The sequence below is a fragment of the Musca domestica genome, unplaced genomic scaffold (assembly GCF_030504385.1).
Source record: "Musca domestica strain aabys unplaced genomic scaffold, Musca_domestica.polishedcontigs.V.1.1 45, whole genome shotgun sequence".
Taxonomy (NCBI): Eukaryota; Metazoa; Arthropoda; class Insecta; order Diptera; family Muscidae; genus Musca; species Musca domestica.
Genome location: NW_026712335.1, coordinates 1,512,027 through 1,536,780, shown reverse-complemented (window position 1 = coordinate 1,536,780; position 24,754 = coordinate 1,512,027). Strand labels below are relative to the sequence as shown.

Below are 24,754 nucleotides of genomic sequence, written 5' to 3'. Positions count from 1 at the left end.
TTCCAACATACCAAGGAAACATTTTGCATAGAATCAACCACAACAACAACACCAACATGACAACAATATGTTATGTCTATCACAACAAGTTGGGAGATTGCCAGAGAGAAATAATTTGTGTATCTCTTACTCTCCGTGTCTCCTTTGTTACTCAGTCTCATCTCTTCGTTCTCCGTTATACCCCAGTGTCCTATTTGGCAAACATGTTTTATGTGTTATGTTTCTTACATGTCCTGCTTAACATTACTAGAGTTGCCAGCTTAAAATATCACGAGAAGTGGTGGAGCAAATTTAGTAGAACAAATTTTTTAAGAGATGAAGTTCTAAAAATGAGGGCTAAACCAAGGAAGTCACTCAAATTCGTCATACCTGATTTGTATACCCTTAGCCATGTAGCTAGAGATGTTATTTATCATTTGATACGGCCAAAACGTGCCTCATGGAAATAACTGTTTTAGACCCAAGATCTCTTTTTTAAGGACATTTGGAGTCGATCTAGGGGTGTCCGTGAGTTCGTCTGTCTGTCTGGTTGGTGTACACGATAACTCTCGAAGGGTGTATCCGATTTGGTACAAATATATAATAATAATACGATGTACCAAGTATTATTATTATTAATCTTAGATCGAGTTCGGAGATGGGCAATCGGTCCACTCCTTCTGGTACCTCCCCCGGAAAGGTGAAAATGTTCAAAGAAAATATTTTACTGCACATAATAAGAAATGATAATCGTATTTTGCTCCAACTTTGCAAATCCTAATATTTACATCAGTGTTAGGTCATGTGCGAAAATGGAAAATATCGGCCCACACCATGAAGCACCTCCCCCACAAAGGGTCAAAATTTTGAAAAAATTATAACTCTTATTAAATGTGATGTAGGAGTCCGAATATCCACAAATTACACACATCACAATATTTTTATTGACCCTAGGTTTGGTGTGAAGTTGGAATATATCGATCCACTTCTTCTTGTACCTCCCCCACAAAGGGTCAACATTTTGAATATCCATGAAGCTCATAAAACGCGAAATTAACATCCGATTCCATTCAGACTTGGCACATATATTATATTTCTACCAGCACAAGATCTGTTACAAAGACTGCCCCCACAAAGGTCAAAATTTTGAATAACCAAAACGAGCATAAAATCCGAAATAAGCTTCCGGTTCTCTTCATATTTCACACATCCCATTATTTCTACAATAACAAGAACATCCGATTTCATTGAGACTTGGCACATCTCAATATTTTCATCAGCACAATATATTTTATGGAGATGGTAGAGATCGGACCATTTCTTCTGGTACACCCCACACAAAGAGTAACAATTTTGCGTAACCAAAACCATCATAAAATTCGTAATAAGCATCCGCTTCTCTTCAAATTTTGTACATCCCATTATTTCTACTCACTCAAGATCTGTTGTGATGATGGAATATATCGGCGCACTCCTGGTGGTACCTCCTCCGCATAGGTTTTAAGATTTTGAAACACAAAACGATCAAAAAAAGCAAAATAAGCAACCAACTAGCCTCATCCACAAAGGTTCACAACGTTTTATACTTTTATCTGTCATAACTTGCGAAACATGTCAGCGATTCTTTACAACTTGCTGTATCTAAATATTTCTATCAACCAGAAATTAGATAAAAAAACGAATAAAGTCAAACGCCAACATTTTTACATTTTTTTTTTTTTTAATTTTATTGAATGAAAGCTTAAAATGTCGGAAATAGAAATAGAATCAGATTTTAGAATGAGTTTAGATTTATTCGAATTGGTCACCTTTGCCATGAATTATGACCTTCAAACAGTCAATGAAACCGTCACACGCTGCCCGAATGTTGCTCTGCTGTATTTTAGCCCATTCCCGGCGAAACGCTTGCTAGATGTGATCGACACATTGTTATTTTTTAGTGCCAACCTTGCTTTCTAAAATACTCCAGACCAAAGAGTCCAACGGACTGATATCCGGATATTTTGGTGGCCATTGTGCGCTGGAAATGAAGCGAGGAACCTCATTTTGTAACAATTCTTGGGTGTCGCGTGCTGAGTGCGATGGTGCTGAGTCCTGTTGGAATGTCCAAGGTCTGCGGCCAAAATGTTAGCGTGGCCAAGGCTTTAATACGCCCTCCAGAATATTTTCGCGATAATATTCGGCATTTATTATGATGACACGGTCGATTAACAGAGAGAGAGAGAGCGGCCTTCGGTTGTTATGGCGACCCACACCATCACCATGGCCGGTGCTTGAGTTCTGGTGGCCAACCGAAGGTGTACATTTTCAGTGACCCCTTTGCCAAGTAAACACGATCATTTTGTTTGTTTACAAACTGCTGAACAACGAATGTATTCTCATCGGAGCGGAGAAAACCAAATTCGGCAGTTCACCACTTTCGGCCGAGCGAAGTAACTTTTTAGCCCTTTTGAGTCTATTTTTTTCTGTTACGGTGTAAGTTCTTGCACTTTTTGGAATTTGGAATGGGCTCATTTTTTCAATATTTGCCGAATGGAATATTGCGATATGTTCAGCTTACGAGCCATTTTTCGGCCACTGCGACGCGGGTTTCGATCAAGTCGCTTCTTTACTTTTCGAACCATTGCTGCTGATGTTGTGTTTTCTTCCGTCCACTCCCATGACGTCGGGCTACGCTACCAGTATCACGGTAACGAGCGATGGTACGAGACACAAAAGATTTGTTCACATTTAAATGGTCTAACGATAGCCATTTGTGGTTTTTCAGCCAAATATAAAGAAATCACACTATCAGGCTTAAATTCCATTACGAATTACTTTTTTCTGGAAAATTCTCACCAAAATGCTTTTGTACACTTGGAAACAATATAATGAGCTGTCACTGGAATAATTTTAACAGCTGTCGGACGAGTGGCTTAGAAATGACAGCAGTCTGAAGTTGGTTGCTCTTTTTTCATCTCTTCATCCGATATAAATTTAAGCCTTCTCTAAGTCATAACATGCACCCATAATGCAATCATATTTTGTAAGAGAGGTCACACACACTATAGAAATACAGCTATAAAATTTAGTGGAATTTTATATAACTTCCATATGTTAATTCCGTCTGATTTCAATTAAAAACGTAACATGCAATCACGCAAGCTTAACTCCCAAAGTTTCAATATTAAATGTTATTTGCTACAGATAGCTTTACTAAATATGTATAATGGTGTAGGGTCTCATAGAGTCCGTTTAGACTGTCTTTTGTAATTGGTTTCATCAGTTCTATATGTATTTCAATTTGATTCACAGCAAAAGCATAGAGGTATAAAGATAGGACAAGACAGAGTCAAAATATGGCAACCCTGTAAAAATATTTCTTTTATGATATCATAACAACATACTTAAATATTCAAATTTTTGGAAAGGTCAGTGGAATAGAATTTTGAAACCACAGTTTTGGATTTTCCAAACTTTAATTTGTCACTCGATTCTGTATTTGTCATGATTTGTTACTCTATCTATTGTAGACACAAACCTATTGCTCAAAATTCATTTTGTCTAGTCTTTTAGTCTTTGCTCACTGTTTCAAAATGTTCACTTATTTCATTTAGTTATGGCAACTCTAGTCCGTATTGTTAATCTCTCTCTCTCTCTTTCATATCCAACACCTTTTAACACAACATTTTATCCTTTTTCTTTGCAGCTCTATGTTTACATCTTCCACCATCTGACCAATTGCAGCTGAAAACAATCACCGAAACGAATTTCCATTAACCAAAAACAAAAAAAAAAAATAACAAATAAAAATAATAAAAGGAAAAAAATGAGTGTTACGAAAATTAGAAACAAAACCTAACTAAAAAAACCAAATAATTCCTCCTCCCACAAAAAAATATATATGTTTTCCTGTGTACGAGCGCCATCTAGACAAGAGTGTTGTTAAGTGTTGTGATAAATGGGTGAAAAAAGAGAGTGTTTGTGAGAGATAGGTAATTATGTGAAAAAAACAGATTTGCCTCAGAGATTTCAAGAAGAGAACAGAGAACCAGTTTTGTTTTTATACTCCTTGGGAATTCCCTTCTTTCTACACCGTTCGTTCATCGATGTGTGTTTGTGTCACGACATTGCCAGCAGCTTCAATGTAGCCGTAAATGTGACGAACCAAAAGTATTGACATACAAAAATAAAACAGAAGCAGCAGCAGCAACAACAACCACACAGAGAAATTGCCCCCAACACAGCAGAGCAGAGCAAACATCTGTTTCGACCTCTATATAACTTTCTTTTTTTGTTTTTGTTTTCCTCCATACTCCACACAATACATATAGATTTTCCCTTTACTCTCCAACTCTCCCGTCCTACCTCTCTTTTTGCTACTGCCCTTCGTTTTGCTTTTCTTGTGTGGTGGCTCCAATTGTTATTGTTCTTCAAATCCAGATCCAACCATCCAAACATTTTGTCGAGAGAGAGAGCGCGAAAGGAGAACAAGAATTGAATATAAACAAAACAACAATAACAGTGACATGCCCCCCATTTGTTGTTGTTGATGTGGTTGGTTAACAGAAGTCAATGTCGGAGTACACTTTGATTTGACATGTCTTTAGTGTGAGTGTGAATAAGTGAAGGCACAACAATCTAACCATCAGAAGAGAGATAGTAGAGCAAACCCCCCAACCATAAAGACAGACAGCCAGCAGTGTTGACAGCAACATCGCCGCCATCTTCATCATCATAATCGGGTGCAATAAAAGTAAGAAACCATTGCTGCGATTATTGTCATATCAGCTATCAGTTGGCAAACCTCTTCAAATCCCTCCGAGACACGTTTGTCGCCTCCTCTGCTTAATGAGTACACACCAATCACTTTTGTTGTGTCAGAGTCGTCGGGTGTTATCGTTTTCCGATATTAAGATGAGTTGTTATTGTTGTTGATGGATTCGACGACTAGTGCAGTGCATCAACCAGCCACCAGTCACACTCACTTTAGCCGACAACAAACAGTAACAAGAGCCTCCTCGGCCTGATGATGTGCAGAGTTTTCCATGCGATTTGCACGTTTTAATACTCGACAATAACAAAGCAGCAGTACCATCACCACCACCACTAGCAGCAGCATCAGCAACAATCGCAAGTAGCTCGAAATCAACGGACCGTAAAGAAATTCAACAGCCAGCAGCCATCCATCCAGCCCAGCCTAGCCAGCCAACAAACATAAACAAAGCGCAACAAACGCGGCAACTAAATGCACTTCACTTGGCCACCAGCAGCACCCATCATTATTATCCCCATTATCATCATCTGTCTTGCCAACGGCAGCATCATCAACGGCGGCCGGCCAACATCAGCAATAATAACATCTGCAGCAATTGCAACAGTTTTCTAAAGAAACCTCAAAACAAAAAGCAAAAACAACAAACAACAAACAAAAGAGAAAGAAATAAAGAAAGAAAAAAAAAACGAAACAAATCAAACACACACATCCACTCAGGCAGGCAGACAGCGAACGAATGAACTAACGAACATCAAGTAAACCAACCGGCAAAGACTGTAAACTCTCCCCGCCGTTCTTTCCCCCTCACCCCCTCCACAACCACAATTTGTGTGCAGACAGATAATAAAAGAAAAGCAAAGCAAAGAAAATAAACCATAACCGAAACGAATGTAGCAAAAAACAGGAATATAAAGAAAAGAAAAACAAAATACCTACCTAGTATATATTAATACAAAAAACAACAGCAACAAGAAAACGAAGACGACGACGAAGAGAACAACAAGAACAAGAAGAAGATTCGCCAAAAGACAAAACGACGAAATAATAATAAAACAAAACAAGTGCTACTTGAAAAATGTCAACGTTCTTAAACAATTTCTTCCCGGCAGGTAAGTCCCAAAAGCAGATGTTTAATATATATTTTTATAGGTGTATGTGTATCGGTGTTTACATACATACGTGAGTGTGTGTGTGACGTGATCATCATCATAGAAAAATAAAATCGCAAACTTAAGGAATTCAGTAACAATTCTATTGAAACTAATTGCAATTGTTTTGATACCCTTCATGACACAGAGTAATGGAGGGTATATTAAGATTATCATTCCCTTTGCAAATTATCGAAATACTCGCAAAAGACCTCATAAGATATACGTATATAATGGTGATCACCAAAATTTTAAGCCAATTTAACGATGCCCCTACGTCTGTTGAAATCATCGGCGTTTGTGAACTCCTAAGGTATGCTCGGATTGTCCTTAAATTTTTATGAAGATATTTTTAAGCTGATTATGGGATATTTTGGAAAGGCCCGGGTACCGGCTCCAGCGAACCGACTTATCAATATGGATATCATATGAAGGCTTATGAAAATACAAATTCAATAAATGGGCATATGAGGGGTAATTCTTACCGGTTCCGTATACAAAAAAAATCCATATTTTCGTAGAGCAACTTTTGGAAAGGTCCTCAAAAAGTCGAAATTGGGCCTATATTGGGACATTTGTATAAAATGTCAATATCTTTTTATACCCTCCACCTTGGAAAGGAGGGTATATTAACTTTGTCATTCCGTTTGTAACATCCGTAAATATTCGTCTTAGACCCCATAAAGTATATATATTCATAATCAGCATAAAATTCTAAGTCGATTTAACGATGTCCGTCTGTCTGTCTGTCCGTCTGTCTGTCTGTTGAAATCACAATACAGCCCACATTATTTGACGTAGAGGGCCAAAATTTAGCAGAGCTATTTGCATTGTGTCTAGGATGGTTGGTATTGAAAATGAGATATATCGGTCCACGTTCTGGTATAGTCCCCATATAACGGTACCTTCCGATATTCGGTATTTTGATGATTTATGCCACATTTTTTCACGGATTTGTCTGAAAGTTGGTATTTGTAGGTCATAACGGGTCCCTGAGCGTGTGGCAAAACATTGCATGTATAGGTCCACGTTGTGGTATAGCCCCCATATAAAGGTACCTCCCGATATTCGGTATTTTATTTTTTTTTTGCCACATTTTTTCACGGATTTGTCTAAAAATTGGTATATGTGGGTCATAATGGTTTCCAGCTCCGGTGGCGAAATATTGCATGTATGGGCCCATGATTTGGTATAGCCCCCATATAACGGTACCTCCCGATATTCGGAATTTTTATGGTTTTTGCCACATTTCTTCTAATGTTTCTTTTACCCTAAGGTGGAGGGTATTAAAAGTTTGGCCCGGCCGAACTTAATGTTTTTTTACTTGTTGGTTTTAGAGACATTTGTTTTTCAATTCTCAGGGAAATCAATTTTCATATTAAAATTAAGGTATTTGCTTGGATGCCGAAGGTCGGGAACTTGTAAAAGCTACTAAGTTAAAAAACTGTGGGTCGCGTAGCCGGTGCTAATTATGCAAGAGATGGTTGCAAATGCTAATCTTTTATCTGTGTTGGGTCAGGACAATATTGGTCTAATCCTTGAAATACCCTCCCCACAAATTGTATATACCTGTCGGCAAAACGACTTATACTTCATAACTTATCCTTAAAAATATCCCATACCTTTTCGAGGAGGATAGTAGACCAAAGCCAGACCAGACGACCGAAAGAGGTACACATAGAACAGAGAACTATATTGAGACCCTGTCTCCCTGAAAAATTTGTTTCCACAGAATCATATAGAATCTAGTTCTGCCGACGAACTTTGCTATATATTATATTTTAAAATAGCTAGTTGCTGTACAAGAGAAAATCGAGATGTCTTAAAAAGCCTTAAATAATTCTTTATTAAGCTTAAGAGGCCTTCTTCGTTTCTTCCTCAAAACTTTCTTTGTTTCAATAAACCTTAAAGATATTTTATAAATCATAGAAGGCAGTAAAGATACATAAAAGGCGGTTAACTATTGATACACGGTAGTTTTCTAGAGAAACTTACAAAATATTTAAGGTTTTCTATACCAAGTTACCAGAGCTTAAAGGTGTCCTATAGAAACATAAATACCTCTTTAGTACTCTTTAGAAAGATTGAACACCTCTAAGGTCATATACGTTAACAGAGACGACTTTTGAAGTCTTCAGCATTAACTAAGAGTACAAAAAAACATAGAAGGTCCCTGAGGTCTTTCAGATAAACATGGAAGGTCTTTAAGGTACTTTATAAAATCATGTGCGTGAATATAAAAACGAATTTAACTGGCGAAGATCCAAATCGCATAATTTATCAACGCACTGTATAACAGTTATAATTCTCAGTATAACAGATTGGTGTGAAACTGAAAACGAATTTATTTATATTTTGTATTTCTATTTCTATATATTTCTTTTGCTGTAGAAACTATTATTCGCATGGGAAGGGGGGTCAGACTGTTTTCGTAAGGTTGGAAGGAACTTCTCAGTTTCAAAATACCATTTCTCCTTATTTAGCTGTTTTATATTATTTTTTATACCCTCCACCATTCTATGGAGGGTATATTAGCTTTGTCATTCTGGTTGTTACTCCTCGAAATATTCACAATAGACCCACAAAGTATATATCTTCTGGATCAGCGTAAAATTCTAAGACGATCTAGCGATGTCCAGGTGTCTGTCTGTTTATCCGTCTTTCTGTAATCACGCTATCTTTCGAACGAATTGAGATAGAAACCTAAAATTTTACATACATGCATAGTTTATCAATAGGCAAATTAAGTTCGTAAATGAGCCATGTCGGTCCACGTTTTCGCTTTCATCTAATGGTACCTCCCGATATTCGGTATTTTCATGATTTTAGCAACATTACTTACCGGAATTATACCAAATTTCATATTTAAAGTTCATAATGGGTTACTACAGCTTATGGCTAATATTTTTGTATGCAGGTCCATGTCTTCGTATAGCCCCCATATAACGGAACCTCCCGATATTCGGTATTTGATGATTTCAGCAACATTATTTACCTGAAAAAATTTCTTATTTAAAGTTCGTAATGAGTACTACAACCTATGACAGAAAATTGTGTCCGTGCAGGACCATGTCTTTGTATAGTCCCCCATTTTTTTAAGTGGTAATTTTTGGATTTTTTTTTTTTTTGAAATTCTTTAAATTCTTTGCAAATTGTGGAGGGTACTAAAACTTCGGCCGAACTTAGCTTCTTGTTATTGTTTATTGCTTGCCCAGTCATACGTTGGTCGTTTGTTCGGTCCCTGAAGATCCCATGTTTGTTAAGGTCTCAGAATGACAATGTAAGGAACTGTGTCTCAAGATTATTTCCTTTCTTCTGTGGTTTTTCTACAAAAAGACGTGCTATAGTCACATGACTTCGAATTCTATCTAAATTTTGCATGGAAAATGTTTTTATCTAAGGCAATCTTCCAGGCTTGAGAGCAGATTATCGTCCAATAGTTCCACTTTATTACCTTAGCCCCAGCTTTTGCCAATGGGGTCCTTATTGGAATACATTAGGGTTAGAAATCTCATTGTTCGTTCCACTTTATTACTGACACATTAACATCTAAATAAAGGAAACCTTTGAATTTCTATTAAAAAAATAAGCTCCAGCAGATTATTTTTGCTGTAGTACTTATATGAATTCTATATTTTCAACGACATTTCTCACCGACTTTATTATCATTTGAGTTTATAATGAGTAGCTCCAAAAAAATTGTTTCCATCTAATATCAAATGTTGATAAAATATTTTTAAACGTTTTGGATGGTGTTGCTAGTTGGGACAGGTTCAAGACTTTGCATTATTTTTTATATAATATGTATGGCAATATCTGCTAATGTCAACGATTCCATTTTCATAGATAACTAGAAATTAAATATTTTTATTTTCTCCGTACTCTGTAATCGAACGTGCCCTGGTGCTAACTGATTTCCTATATATTACTTTGGCTTATTTTGTTCGTATAGCTATGCCATTGCACGAACTTGAATAGAAATGCCACATTAACCTTTATTTAGCCTCTATTTTCTTTTTAAAGGAGAACAGTGTCTGCAAAGAAAAGATAGAATGGGAGCATAAAATGTCGCTCTTCTTTGGGCAACATTCAACGTTCCTCAGTTATTTGGTTGTGTATATACACAAGCCGGCATACATCAATTATATCTTGTCCTAAATCAGTTTCAATGTAATATTTATGAATATATATATAACTACGTATTTATATAAAATGTATAAATGTTGTCTATGTATCCCAGTGTTATTTTCCGTGTTGCTGTCATTTTGCAGATGTCAGCAACAGGTCGTGCAAACACACACACACCTTTCTTTGCAGAAGTGTGGAAATTTCTTGAGAAATTTTTAAGAAATGGGAATTATGCAGACATAAATTACATACTTAGAAGGTTAATTGGCACAAAATAAGTGATTTAAGACAATTTCATGGAAATGGAATTATTTTTTTTATTTCTGCTTTCTTGAGGAAGAGAAAACGGTGTTCATACATGTATGAAGTAAATATTGTATAATTTGTTTGATTCTATTTATGTGTGCGAGATACCCGAAGTGTAAGCAATCTGTACAAGCTTCGAATTAAATATTTATGGAAGAATAAGAATTTTAAAAGTACTTCATATATGTGAAAGATTTGTAGAATGCCTAAGGTCTCTGGAAAAACTGTTTAAGGTATATTTTCCCTTGAAGGGTATATTTTCTCTTCAGAATCTTCTTTTAATTTAAATTATATGGAAGATCCCCTGCCGAATAGCTGTGGCAAATATTTCATATGTAGAAAAAAATGTTTATCCACAGAGAACCTGTTAAGGTCCTTAAGATCGTGTCATGGAAGACATGTTGAAGATATTTTTTCTACAGAAGATCTTCTCTTTATAGACCATATATATCTAAAGAATAACTTCGAGCAACCTTCTATCAATAAATGCCGTATGAATATTCTATAATATCTGTGGATCTTCTACAAGAGCTATGAATCTTAGAACATATGTTTACCTCCACGTAAAAAAAAATCTGAATATCTTCTGATGGAAGATGTACTCACCGACGATATATAGGCTTTTTCTAAGAGAAGATATAGATCTCCCCAAAGAAGATCGATGCTTTCTTTTCATAGATTCATATAAGTGTTTTGTTTCTGTCTTCAATGGGTAGGAAACGAAGGCAGTATCAGACATGTATGAAGTACATATTGTGTAAGTTGTTTAATCGTATTTGTGTGTGCGAAATACCCGAAGTGTAACCAATCTGTACATGTTTAGAATTAAGGATTTATCTATAGAAAGCCTTCTCTTTATAGACCTTATATCAAAAGAATAACTATTTACGACCTCCTATCTATAAATGACGTGTGGATATTCCATAATATCTGTGCATATTCTAGAATAGCAGTGAATCTTCCAGAAGATCTGCTGATCCTCCAATAGAAAGTATGTTAACAGTCTCATAAAAAATCTGAATATCTTCTGATGGAAGTTCAATGCTTCCCAAAAGAGATCGATAGTTTTTTTCATAGAAGTTTTGTGAATCTGACTAATAAAAGAGTAGTGAAATAACTGACTGACTGACTGAGAATCAAGACCCAGGCGAAACTGCTGAAGCTAGAATATTGAAATTTTTTTCGGGGGTCAGTCTTGGAGCGTAAGTTATAAGGCGTTGTTTTTGGAAATTCGAACTAAAAGGGTACAAAAACTACTAAAAATTTAAAACTTTGTATTGGACAAACGGATTGAGTTAGAATGCTGAAATTTGGAATGAAAGTCACTGATGGAAAGCAGAATATATGTACAAAAGGATTTTAGGTTACGGTTACTTCAAGGCTACGAAAAGTTCTAAAATGTTTCTGAACATCTCAAATGATATTAAAATCAAGATTGGAAAGTAATTTTTATATGTGAAGGTGGTTTTGGAATAGTGTAATAAGTGTGAGAACTGTACTAAATGGCACTAAATTTGGGACAGTTTGGTTTAGGGTGAACGAATGAAGTTGGCATTTTAAAATTTTGTATTGGGGTTTCTTTTGGTTGGTAGGTTTCTGATTAAAAGGTGATTTTTGAAATGTGGACTACAAGTGCACGAACAATCCTAAATAGTACTAAATTGGGTACTCTTTGTTATTGGGTGAACAGATAGTGTTTGAAATCTTAAATTAGGTATTAGGGTCGCTGTTCATGTATAGCCTGGACATATGGAAGTGATTTCGAAAAGTTGTACTATAATTGTACGAAATAGACTGAATAGTACTATACTTGGTATTCGGTAAAGGGATAGGTATAAATTCTGAAATTTAATATTTATATTTCTGATGGTATCGGTGTTTGAGATTTGCCGGTGGTTTAGAAATGCGTCCTCGTTAATGCGTTTCTACGAAAGGTACCAAAGAGTACTAAATTTATTTTTGGGTGAGGAGATGTAGTTAGAATCCCGAAATATTATATTGAGGTCTCTGTTGGTATCAGGAATTGTGATATGAAGGACTTACTGGAAATACGTACCATATTTGTTCGAATAGTACTAAATGGTACTAAATTTGGTATTAAGTTAAAGAATAGAGGTGCAATTCTGAAATTTGATATTGAGGCCTCTGTTGGTATCTGGAATTGAGATATGGAGGTGGTATTGGAAATATGTACCATAATTGTAAGAAAAGTACTAAATTGTATTAAATTTGGTCTTGTTTGAAGGGATCGAGAAACAATTTGATATTCAGAGGACTGCTGGTATCTGGGGTTTACATTTGAAGATTGTTTTCGGAAAGCGTACTACAGTTGTTCGAAAAATACTAATTTAAACAAAATTTGGTATTGGGTGAAGGGATAGACCTGAAATTCTGTAATTTGGTATTGAGGTCACTGTTGAGATCTAGGGTTTACTTTTGGAGACATTGAAATAGTTTTGGCAGATAAATTGATTTTAGTGATATCTTCCTTCAGAATGAAAGATTTTGAATATTTTTTGGTGTAAAAGTTACATATATATTTCCTATTATTCATTCCGAAAAAAGAAACATTTGAATATTATTCAAAACCTTGAATTTGTGAAAATTTAGTGCGGTAAGAAAAAATTGTCAAAATGAACACATTATAAATTTTGAGTACTAACAAGTAAAAAAGCTGTAAGTTCGGCCGGGACGAACTTTGAATACCCTCCACCTTTTGGAAAGAATTTGGCTATATGAAGACGTGGACCAGCACAGACAAGTTTCTGTTTTATGCCGTAGTATCCAGTACGAACTTCAAATACCAAATTTGAAACAATTACGGTGAATAACGTCGCTAAAATCATGGGAAATACCAGGAAGACGTGAACCTGCACAGACAATTTTCTGTCGTAGGCTGTAGTATCCATTTCGAACTTCAAATACCAAATTTGAATCAATTCCGATGAATATTGTCGCTAAAATCATCAAAATATCGAATATCGGGAGGTACCGTTATATGGGGGCTATACGGAGACGTGAACCTGCACAGACAATTTTCTGTCGTAGGCTGTAGTATCCATTTCGAACTTCAAATGCCAAATTTAAAAAAAAATTCCGATGAATATTGTCGCAAAAATCATCAAAATATCGAATATCGGGAGGTACCGTTATATGGGGGCTATGCTAAAACATGGACCTACATGGCCCATTTTTAATACCAAAAGTCCTGGAGACGTAATATACATTGGAGTCAAATTTTACCAATCTACTTCAATTCGTTCGGAAGCTAGAGTGATTTCCACAGGCGGACAGACGGACGGACATCGCTAAATCGACATAGAATTTTATGCTGATTGGGAATATATATATTTTGTGGAGTCTAAAATGTATATTTCGAGGTGTTACAAACGAAATGACAAACTTAATATACTTTCCATTCTACGGTGGAGGGTATAAAAAGGCCTAACACGAACTGAACGAATCTAACATTTAATGGTGGAATTTTGCTGATGAAGTTGCGGGCACTTGCTAGTATCGTGTAGGAAGTTTAGTTATATGTAAGACCCAAATGGTAAACTTTTTAAGGGCTTCTATATTCCGATTTTTTTTTTTTCATTACCTTCGCTTCACATTTTCTTTTGATTTTACCCTCTTTGTTACTTCCACTCCTGTTAGTTCTTTGATTTAAAGCACCAACTTTCGCCTTGTAACATAGTTAGGGGAGAACAGGTTTCTGGCTATTGGAACTACAAGAATTTGCAAGTTGCAGGCAATCAAAACAAGCATCAGCTGAAGTTTGTTGTTGAAAAAACAAACGTATATTCAACAATGTTTTTATGGATAGGTCACACCAAACCAGAAAAATACGAAATAATGCGGCGAAAAAAAACTAGAAGCGAAGTGGTAAACAGGTATGTCAGAATACCAATCGATCAAACATAAGAACGAAGGAACACTCCAGAATACATATATTAACGATCTTTTTTCTATCTCTCCATTGGGGAGAATTTGGGAACAGGTCATGCATGGTGTATGTAAGAGGGGAGGGAGTTCGTAGCGAACAAGTTCCATTTCCGGTTTTTTTGTTTTTTGTTTATCTTTTTCTCCAGTGTTCAGGCTGGATGGCAGGCAGGCAGGAAGGCAGGCGTTCATCCGTAAATGTAAACAAAAAACCTGATCTGAATTCAAACTGGATTTGTAGTAAGAACTCAAAAGGAGATCGATTTACACAATGTTTTGGGGGCAAATGGCGGTGGTCGGTAGCGTACAACACGTTAAGCTTTGGTGAAAGAATTGACCAATGAAAAGGTGGTAAACAAAAACATAGTAACTAGCTGTAGGACTGGTTTTGAATTTCCAGATATGTTTTGGAGCAGCGAGACTTATTTGGAAAGCTGTGAGCGGTGTTTGTGCAACAAGAGACATTCCTTGAAGTTTAATGTTAACCCTTTCGCTCCATTGTATCCATATGGATACATTGAACTTTAAACTCATCTTGCAATTTCGGAATCGATGTTTTGGCCTAAGTATATACAAATACTTGTTATTTGAGGCTTTCTTAACAAGTTTCAAAATAAATTGTAGTTATTCTTAACAAAACTGACAAAAATATAGCAATTTAATAGAAACAATTTTTTCCGTATTTTTTTTTCGTAAAAATGGTTATTTTATTTTGCAAAATACATGCATAAATACCAATATTATTTTTTCTACAACTTAACAGTTATAAAGAGCAACGTTTATTTTATCTTTCGCCATTTATAATTTTTGATTTTAAAACAAAGGAAAGCTCTGCCGATTTTTTAAAATTGTATGTATCCATATGGATACAAACGAGAGTTGTGGTAGTAAACATTATCCACGCAAATCATTTTGCATTTGATGTTGATACGATACAGACGTTATTTTTCTGCACTCATACAATATTAAAACATAAAAAATGGCAAACAGGCTTAAAAATTCTGAAATTGAAAAAATTTTAACCAATTTTGATGATTCGGATATTTCAGATGAATCGGAAAAATCTGAACTTATAAGCAACTTGTACAATGCTTCTGAAAATAATAACAGCTTTTTAGTAGAAGAACTTTCAAGAGAAGGTCCATATGAAATTATCTTACAAGATATCTATGTTGATAACGATAACGATGCAGGCGATGGAATTATTGAGATCGAGGAACGTCTTGCAGCAGAGGTAACCGTTAAAGAGAGTCCAATAATTTCCGAAACTCCACGTTTTCCACATAAAAAGGCTGCACAATTTCGCTGGAAAAAAGATAATTTGGCTAACCAAGATACTTCATTTTCTGAAACATATCCCAAAAAAAATATGAAATCGCCTGTCGAGTATTTCTCGGAGTACTTTACAGAAGACTTCCTTCAACAAATAGTATATTCAACAAACCATGCATCAATGGCTAAATGTGGAAAGTCTCTAAATTTATCAAAGGATGAACTAATAAATTTTATAGCTCTAGAAATACTGATTGGTACCATTGGATATCCGCGTTTGGATATGTATTGGAAATGGGCACCGTAATACCATCATTCCCAGAAAATATGAGCAAGAATAGATTTCATTCTTTGCGAAATAATTTAAAGTTTACAGTAGACCAACCAGCAGACGACAAGCTCTTTAAGGTTCGTCCTATAATAAATATGTTCACAAAAAAGTCTTATCATATTCCAAAAGATGAAAATCTTTGTGTGGATGAAATGATGGTCCCTTTTAAGGGAAGAACTTCATTGAGACAGTATATGCCTTAAAAACCCATCAAATGGGGAATGAAAATATTTTGCCTATGCAGTTCAAAGGGTATAGTTTATGATTTTGAGATATATCAGGGAAAAGGAACAATACTATCAGGCGAAGGGCTAGGTTTTTGTTCTGATATTGTAATTCATCTTGTAAAAACTGTTCCAGAGGAAAAGAATCATAAACTATATTTTGATAATTATTTTACGACTCTTAATTTGTTATTATATTTACGGCATAAAGGAATTTGGGCTACTGGTACTATAAGAGGAAATAGAGTCGGCAAAGTTGAATTAAAATCTGAAAAGGATTTGAAAAAAGAAGGACGTGGTAGTTTTGACTACCAAGTAGAAAGAACAGATAATATTTTTCTTCTTCGATGGCTTGATGGAGGAATTGTGCAACTCGTGTCATCAATTCATGGCCATGAGCCCATTGATAAAGTGTCCCGATTTTGTGTTGAAAAAAAGAAAAGTATTAATGTAACACAACCACACATTGTATCAGAGTACAACAAGAATATGGGAGGAGTAGATAAAATGGATTTTCTTCTTTCGTTGTATAGAATTTCGATTAGAACTGGAAAGTGGACTCTGAAAATATTTGACCACTTTATTGATTTGGTTGTATGTAACTCGTGGTTAGAATATAGAATGGACCACGAGAAAAATAATATGAAAAATCAGCATGTGGACTTACTGTGCTTTCGAAATGATATTGCTGATGGCCTTTTAGCTCGATCAAAGCAGCAGGCAAGTTCTCGTGAGCGTGGACGCCCAACATTATGCCAAAATGAAGAATCTTCAACTAACGCAATGACCCTCAAGAGGAAACGTCAAGCCACACCTTCAAATTCTGTTCGATATGACGGTTATCAGTATTGGCCAGAACACATGACAAATAAAGGTAGATGTAAAGTCGAAGGATGTAAAGGACAAACACGATTTAAATGTTCAAAGTGCAATATTTTCCTGTGCATTCCCAATGGATCGAGAAACTGCTTTAAGCAATACCATCATGTGAAGTGAATAATTTTTTCTTTTCAGATTATACTTTATATATTAAATATGGATTAATAATTTATTTTGTGTTATTTTATTGTAATGATATGAATTATATTTTTACTTGTTTTAGTTTCTACATAAAGCAAAATTTGCTCTTAATCAAAAAATTACTTTTGTATTTCAAAACTACTAATAAAAATAAAATTTCAATAATTAAATAAAATAACATACCAGCATTTTTATTTACCACTCAGTACTTTTGTATCCATATGGATACATTCTGAAAAACACATTTAGGATTAAAATTTTTAAAATGTAAGTATTGATTGTTATTTACACAGCAAATAATAGCAGAAATCCAAAAAATTCGATTTTTTTAGCAACCCAGTAAAAACTTGTAGCGAAAGGGTTAAGCGATAAGAATGACAATGAGAAGGAGTTGTTGTTCAACATAAAATAGTAATAAATAGAAATATTCTATTGTTTATTTAAAAATCACTGAACAAATAAATGGATATTTCTATGGATAATCTGATATTCTATGAAGAGCCCACCAAACTTTTTATATTCTCAGCCATATGCCTACGGCGGGTTTATATCATTTGCTACGGCTAAAACGTGCCTCATCGAAATAACGTTTTTAGAAACTAGATCTCTTTGTACCACATCCGTTTCAGGACATTTGGCGTCGATCTAGCGAAGTCCGTCCGTCTGTCTTCTGACTGGTGTGTGCGATAACTCTCGAAAGGAGTATCCGATTTGGTACACATTTAGTACATCATAATATTATTGTCAAACTTAGATCGAGTTCGGAGATGGGCAATGTCGGTTCACTCCTTCTAGTACCTCCCCTACAAAATGTCAACATTTTAAAAGGAAATAATTTACTGCATAGAAAGAGAAATGATAATAATATCGGTACGTTTAATCAATCACCAATCCCCAAAGAGCTACAATTTGGAATAATTATAACTCTTATAAAATGCGAGGTGAGCATCCGATTCTCTTTAATTATCGCACATCACAATATTTTTATTGACCTAAGATCTGGTGTGAAGATGGAATATGTCAGTCCACTCCTTCAGATACCTCCTCCACAAAGGGTCAAAATTTTGAATTAGTATTAAGCTCGTAAAACGCGAAATTAACATCCGATTCCATTTAGACTTGGCACATCTCAATATTTTTATCAGCACAAGATTTGTTATAAAGATGGTAGTGCTTGAACCATTCTTTCCGGTACCGCCCCCACAAAGGGTCAAAATTTTGAATGATCAAAACGAGGATAAAATCTGAAATAAGCATCCGTTGCTCTTCATATTTCACACATCCCATTATTTCTACTATAACAAGATGTGGTGCAAAGATGGAATATATCGGTCCACTACTTCTGGTACCTCCCCCACAAAGGGATAAAATTTTGAATATTCTTCATGTAGCTCATAAAATTAAATAAAAATTAACATCCGATTTCATTGAGGCTTGGCACATCTCAATATTTTCATCAATCATGAAATTCGTAATAAGCATCCGGATCTCTTCAAATTTCGCACCTCACATCTTCGGTGAGATAAAAAAAACTGCAACAAAGTCAAACGCCATAATTTTTATATACATTTTTAAATTTTATTGAAGGAAAGCAAAAAATGTCGGAAATAGCATCCAATTTTAGAATAGGTTTAGATTTGATCGAATTGGTCACATTTGTCATGAATTATGGCCTTTAAACGGACAATGAAACCGTCAAACGCTGCCCGAATGTTGATCTGCGGTATTTTGACCCATTCCCGGCGATGTGCTTGCCTGAGGTGATCGACACTTTGGTATTTTTTAGTGCCAACCTTGCTTTCCAAAATACTCCAGACCAAATAGTCCAACGGATTCCTATCCGGAGATTTTGGTGACCATTGTGCGCTGGAAATGAAGCGAGGAACCTCAGTTTGTAACCATTCTTGGGTGGAGCGTGCTGAGTCCTGTTGGAATGTCCGTCTGTCTTCTGACTGGTGTGTGCGATAACTCTCGAAAGGAGTATCCGATTTGGTACACATTTAGTACATCATAATATTATTGTCAAACTTAGATCGAGTTCGGAGATTGGCAATGTCGGTCCACTCCTTCTAGTACCTCCCCTACAAAATGTCAACATTTTCAAAGGAAATAATTTACTGCACAGAAAGAGAAAGGATAATCTAATTTTCCACTCGTCCGACAACTGTTAAAATTATTCCAGTGACAGCTCATTATAATGTTTACAAGCGTACAAAAACATTTTGGTGAGAATTTTCCAGAAAAAAACTTATTCGTGATGGAATTTAAGCGTGATAATGTGATTTCTTTATATTTGCCTGGAAAACCACAAGTTGCTATCGTTAGAGCACCCAGCATTTAAATGTGAATAAATCGTTTGTGTCTCGCACCATCGCTCGTTACCGTGATACTGGTAGCCCGACGTCAAGAAAGTGGTCGGAAGAAAACAGCAACATCAGCAGAAATGGTTCGAAAAGTAAAGATGCGTCTTCATCAAAACCTGCGTCGCAGTGGCCGAAAAATGGGTCGTGAACTAAACATATCGCAATATTCCATTCGGCAAATATTGAAAAATGAGCTCTCGGTAAAGTTATTGATATTCCAAAAAGTTCAAGAACTTACACCGCAACAGAAAGAAAATAAACTCAAAAGAGCTAAAGAGTTGCTTCGCTTGGCCGAAAGTGGTGAATTGCCGAATTTGGTTTTCTCCGATGAGAAAACATTCGTTGTCCAGCAGTTTGTAAACAAACGAAATGATCGTGTTTACTTGCCAAAGAGGTCAGCTGAAAATTTGAACCTTCGGTTGGCCACCAGAACTCAGCGCCGACCATGGTGACGGCCTCGGCTCTCCGCTCGTATTAATCGACCGTGGCATCAGAATAAATGTCGAATATTATCGCAAATATTTTGGAGGGTGTATTAAAGCCTTGGGCACGCAATCATTTTGGCCCCAGACCTTGGATATTCCAACAGGACTCAGCACCATCGCACTCAGCACGCGCCACCCAAGAATGGTTACAAAATGAGGTTCCTCGCTTCATTTCCAGCGCACATGTGCTACCAAAATCTCCTGAAACCAATCCGTTGGAGTATTGTGTCTGGAGTATTTTGGAAAGCAAGGTTGGCACTAAAAAATACCAAAGTATCGATGACCTCAAGCAAGCGCTTCGCCGGTAATGGACCAAAATACCACAGAGCAACATTCGGGCAGCGAAATGTAAAAATTATGGCGTTTGACTTTGTTGCAAATTTTTTATCTCTCTCTGTAAAATAAGGGCTACTCAAGCAGGAACTGAAACAATGAAGTACTTAACGAAAAGGGTAAGAATATATCATGCTGATAAATCGGACACCATAACGAACTCCATAGAATATTCGTAGAGGATCTATCAAAATGTAAGAGCAGTAAAGAATCTTATGTAGATGGAACTACTTCAATGAGTATCATTGAAATATGAAGGAAAGAGCTTAAATAGATGTTCTGCAGAAAGGAAAACTTCAGGATGTTTCAAAAAACAGAAGACCTCTAACAGGTCTTCCATATATAGGATACCTTTACTAAGTCTACCTTTAAAAAATATTCCATGGATAGGAGACTTTATTTAGACACTCAAGGATATGTTTTCCACTAATCTTCAACCGGCCTTCAAGTGATATAAGTCCTTCAATAGCTCCTCCGATTATAGAATACCTTCATTATGTCTTCTACAGATATACCTCTAATGGATACGTTGAAGATATACAACATTCGACAGATATTTCTTATAGATATAACGTATTTAACAAGTCTTCTCTATGTAGATCAGATATCTTATTAGAAAATCCACAGATATGTTTTGAAAATATTTACTAATCTATAAAAATATCTACTGACAAATCTTCCAAGAAAAGGTCTAAAAGTCAATGAAAAGATCAATCTTCCTTAAAAAATCAATTAATATGCAGATCATCTACAAGGAAATTCGCCGATTTTCTTATCTTGAAAAAAAAAAACAATGCTTTTTTTTTTTTTTTTAGAATCTTGTTGATTTCTCCAAATATTTCCTAAAAATTGAACCGATTTCCACTAAACCACGTCTATGCAACTGATTCTTCGAAATCCGAAGGAACTCGAAATTACAATCGAACATTTCTGCAGAAACTCGGCAGAGCGAATCTGTTTTGGTTTTGAAAACTATAATGAACATATTCCAAAAAATATAAATTCGAATATTTCAAAAAAATTTGCAAAAAATTATATTCTCTCGCACATTATTATTTATAAAATATCAAGCAAATAAAATGTTTCTCTCCGTTGAATCCTTTCAATTGAATTACAAAAACAGCCTTTTCTCAGCGAACGAATTCCATCATGCATACAATTATTTTACATTTATCGGAGTCGATATAAAAATCTATATTTACATTTACAAATAACGAAATATTTATGCCTTACATACATACCTGCCAAAAAGAGAACAAACGAACCTAAACTCCCCCTTTTGCAAAGACTTCTTTTTTGCGGAATTTTGCATACAAAAGAAAAATTGGTGCATATCAAATTGGGAAAAATAGGAAAAAAAGAACTACAACAGCAGAGTTAGCCATCCGTGTACCACCTATTCTCCCATTCCCTCTCCTTTCGTTCTTTTAACATCACTTAGTTTTGCATTTATTTGCAAAAGAAAATCTAAACAACAAAATTTATTCCAACAACAGAGGAAGCAACCGAGAAAAAAAGAACCAAATTCAAAATAGCATTTATTTGGATGAATTCAATTGAATTGGGAATTGCTTCAGGAAACACCCAGAGATGAGAGAGAGAGAGGGAGAGAGAGAGAAATGCAAACCAATTTACTGAGTAAAATTCAAAGGAACATTTTGTCAAGAGCTGTTTTTAATACATTTGTTATGGAAATCTTTAAGGGACATTCAAAAAGACATTTTTTAACTCTGAAATATGAAATAGTTTATGTTTGAATAAATATTGGGAAATCAGCGTTTTGAAATCGTGATCGAATCCACATTTTATTTTAGAGCCCTGAAACCTGACACAGAGTTTAATATTCGAAAGTTGGGTAAGGATGTTATCGCATTTCTTATATAACGGCTTCGGATAACTCAGGGTAAATCAAAAAATACTTACGGAGAAAATCCAGCAGATTATGAAAGTAGAGCTAAAAAAGGAGACACCTGCATTGGCGATTTGAATCAGATTCCTCGGAGTTCTTCATGCATTTTAGGTATATAGTGTATCCGGCAATATTGCAGATAAAAATGCAGAGAATATTTCATTCAAAATTTGCAACCCTCAAGCAAGTCAACAAAGGGGTCTTTTTGATCCATTTTTTTAAAATATGGTTAAAAATTTACTTTAAGACTTCCTTCCAAGTTAAAATATCCCACAAAATTATTTGCCATAAAATTCTACTGTAAGTCCTAGAAGACGTCAAGGCTCTAAATCATTACTATATATACATAAAATAGACATTTTAGGGTTAAAGCCGTACTTTTTGAGAGTTCGTGCAAACATCTCCAGAAAGACATAATTTCCGAACGATGACGTCAAAGACAGAAATATTCTTCATCAAATTTTACTATACAAGGTAAGATGAAAAAAAAAAAACTGCAACCAACTTCAGACTGCTTTCATTTCATTTCCGACAGCTCATTATATTGTTTACCAGCTTACAAAAGCATTTTGGTGAGAATTTTCCGGAAAAAAAGTTATTCGTGATTTATATTTGGCTGGAAAACCACAAGTGGCTATCGTTAGAGCACTCCAGCATTTAAATGAGAATAATGCTTTAGTGTCTCTTACCATCGCTCCTTAACGTGATACTGGTAGCGTAGCCTGACGTCGAGGAGGTGGACGGAAGAAAACAGCAACATCAACAGAAATGATGCGAAAAGTAAAGAAGCGACTTGATCGAAACCCGAGTCGCAGTGGCCGAAAAATGGCTCGTGCGCTGAGCATATCGCAATATTCCATTCGGCAAATATTGAAATATGAGTTCGGGGTAAAGCCATTGAAATTCCAAAAAGTGAAAGAACTTACACCGCAACAGAAAGAAAATATACTTAAAAGTCCTAAAAAGTTGCTTCGCTTGGCCGAAAGTGGTGAGCTGCCGAATTTGGTTTTCTCCGCCTTCGATGATGAAACATTCGTTGTCCAGCAGTTTGTAAACAAACAAAATGATCTTGTTTGCTTGTCAAAGAGGCCAGCTGATAATGTGTACCTTCGGTTGGCCGCCAGAACTCAAGCGCCGGCCATGGTGATGGTGTGGACCACCATAATAGCCGATGCTCGCTCTCCGCTCGTATTAATCGAACGTGGCATCAGAATGAATGCCGAATATTATCGCGAAAATATTCTGGAGGGTGTATTTAAGCCTTGGGCACGCAAACATTTTGGCCACAGACCTTGGACATTCCATCAGGACGCAGCACGCTCCATCCAGAAGTAATTACAAAATGAGGTTCCTTGCTTCATTTCCAGCACACAATGGCCAACAAAATCTACGGATACCAATCTGCTAGACTATTGTGTCTGCAGTATTTTGGAAAGCAAGGTTGTCACTAAAAAATACCAAAGTGTCGATATGCCCGTGAAGATAAATTGTAAAATATAAATGCAATGTGTTGGTGCGCAAGGGGTTAATTGAAAAATAGTTTTTTTTTAATATTAATGATTTTTACCATTTTTTTGGATAAATCAACGTATTTTTAAATTAATTTAAATTAAATTAACTAATTAAATTAATTTAACAGGAAAATGACACAATTTCCCGACGAGGACGAATAACCAGAGTGGTGTTGGCGGTAGGGAAACTGCATGGAAAATGCTGAATTGCACAAAAACTATGCTAGCTGCGTCATTGAGGCGGGTCTTAAATGAAAGGTCTCGAGGAGTACTTTCTGGCTATATATGCCTTATATTCCCAACTGATTTCAGATAATCGAATTTTTTCGATTTTCTAACCAAAGTGGCGGTTTCGGTAGGGAAACTGCATGGAAAATGCTGAATTGCACAAAAACTATGCCAGCTGCGTCATTGAAGCGGGTCTTAAATGAAAGGTCTCGAGGAGTACTTTCTGGCTATATATGCCTTATATTCCCAACTGATTTCAGATAATCGAATTTTTTCAATTTTCTAAGTGGCGGTGTCAGTAGGGAAACTGCACTTTGGTTAGAAAATCGAAAAAATTCGATTATCTGAAATCAGTTGGGAATATAAGGCTTATATAGCCAGAAAGTACTCCTCGAGACCTTTCATTTAAGACCCACCTCAATGACGCAGCAAGCATAGTTTTTGTGCAATTCAGCATTTTCCATGCAGTTTCCCTACCGAAACCGCCACTTTGGTTAGAAAATCGAAAAAATTCGATTATCTGAAATCAGTTGGGAATATAAGGCAAATATAGCCAGAAAGTACTCCTCGAGACCTTTCATTTAAGACCCGCCTCAATGACGCAGCAAGCATAGTTTTTGTGCAATTCAGCATTTTCCATGCAGTTTCCCTACCGAAACCGCCACTTTGGTTAGAAAATCGAAAAAATTCGATTATCTGAAATCAGTTGGGAATATAAGGCATATATAGCCAGAAAGTACTCCTCGAGACCTTTCATTTAAGACCCGCCTCAATGACGCAGCTAGCATAGTTTTTGTGCAATTCAGCATTTTCCATGCA

At 35.8% G+C, this 24,754-nt stretch overlaps 1 protein-coding gene across 5 annotated transcripts in view; it reads left to right on the top strand.

The window, feature by feature from the left end:
* Positions 1-24,754, top strand: part of LOC101895891 (PAN2-PAN3 deadenylation complex subunit PAN3) — a 96,515-nt gene that overhangs the window by 12,265 nt on the left and 59,496 nt on the right. For all 5 annotated transcript variants that reach the window (XM_059127533.1, XM_059127535.1, XM_005180300.4 and 2 more), the window contains one exon: positions 3,668-5,844. In XM_059127533.1, coding sequence (XP_058983516.1) covers positions 5,811-5,844 — 34 coding nt within the window. In that variant the 5' untranslated portion in view covers positions 3,668-5,810. The remainder of the gene's footprint in view (positions 1-3,667; positions 5,845-24,754) is intronic.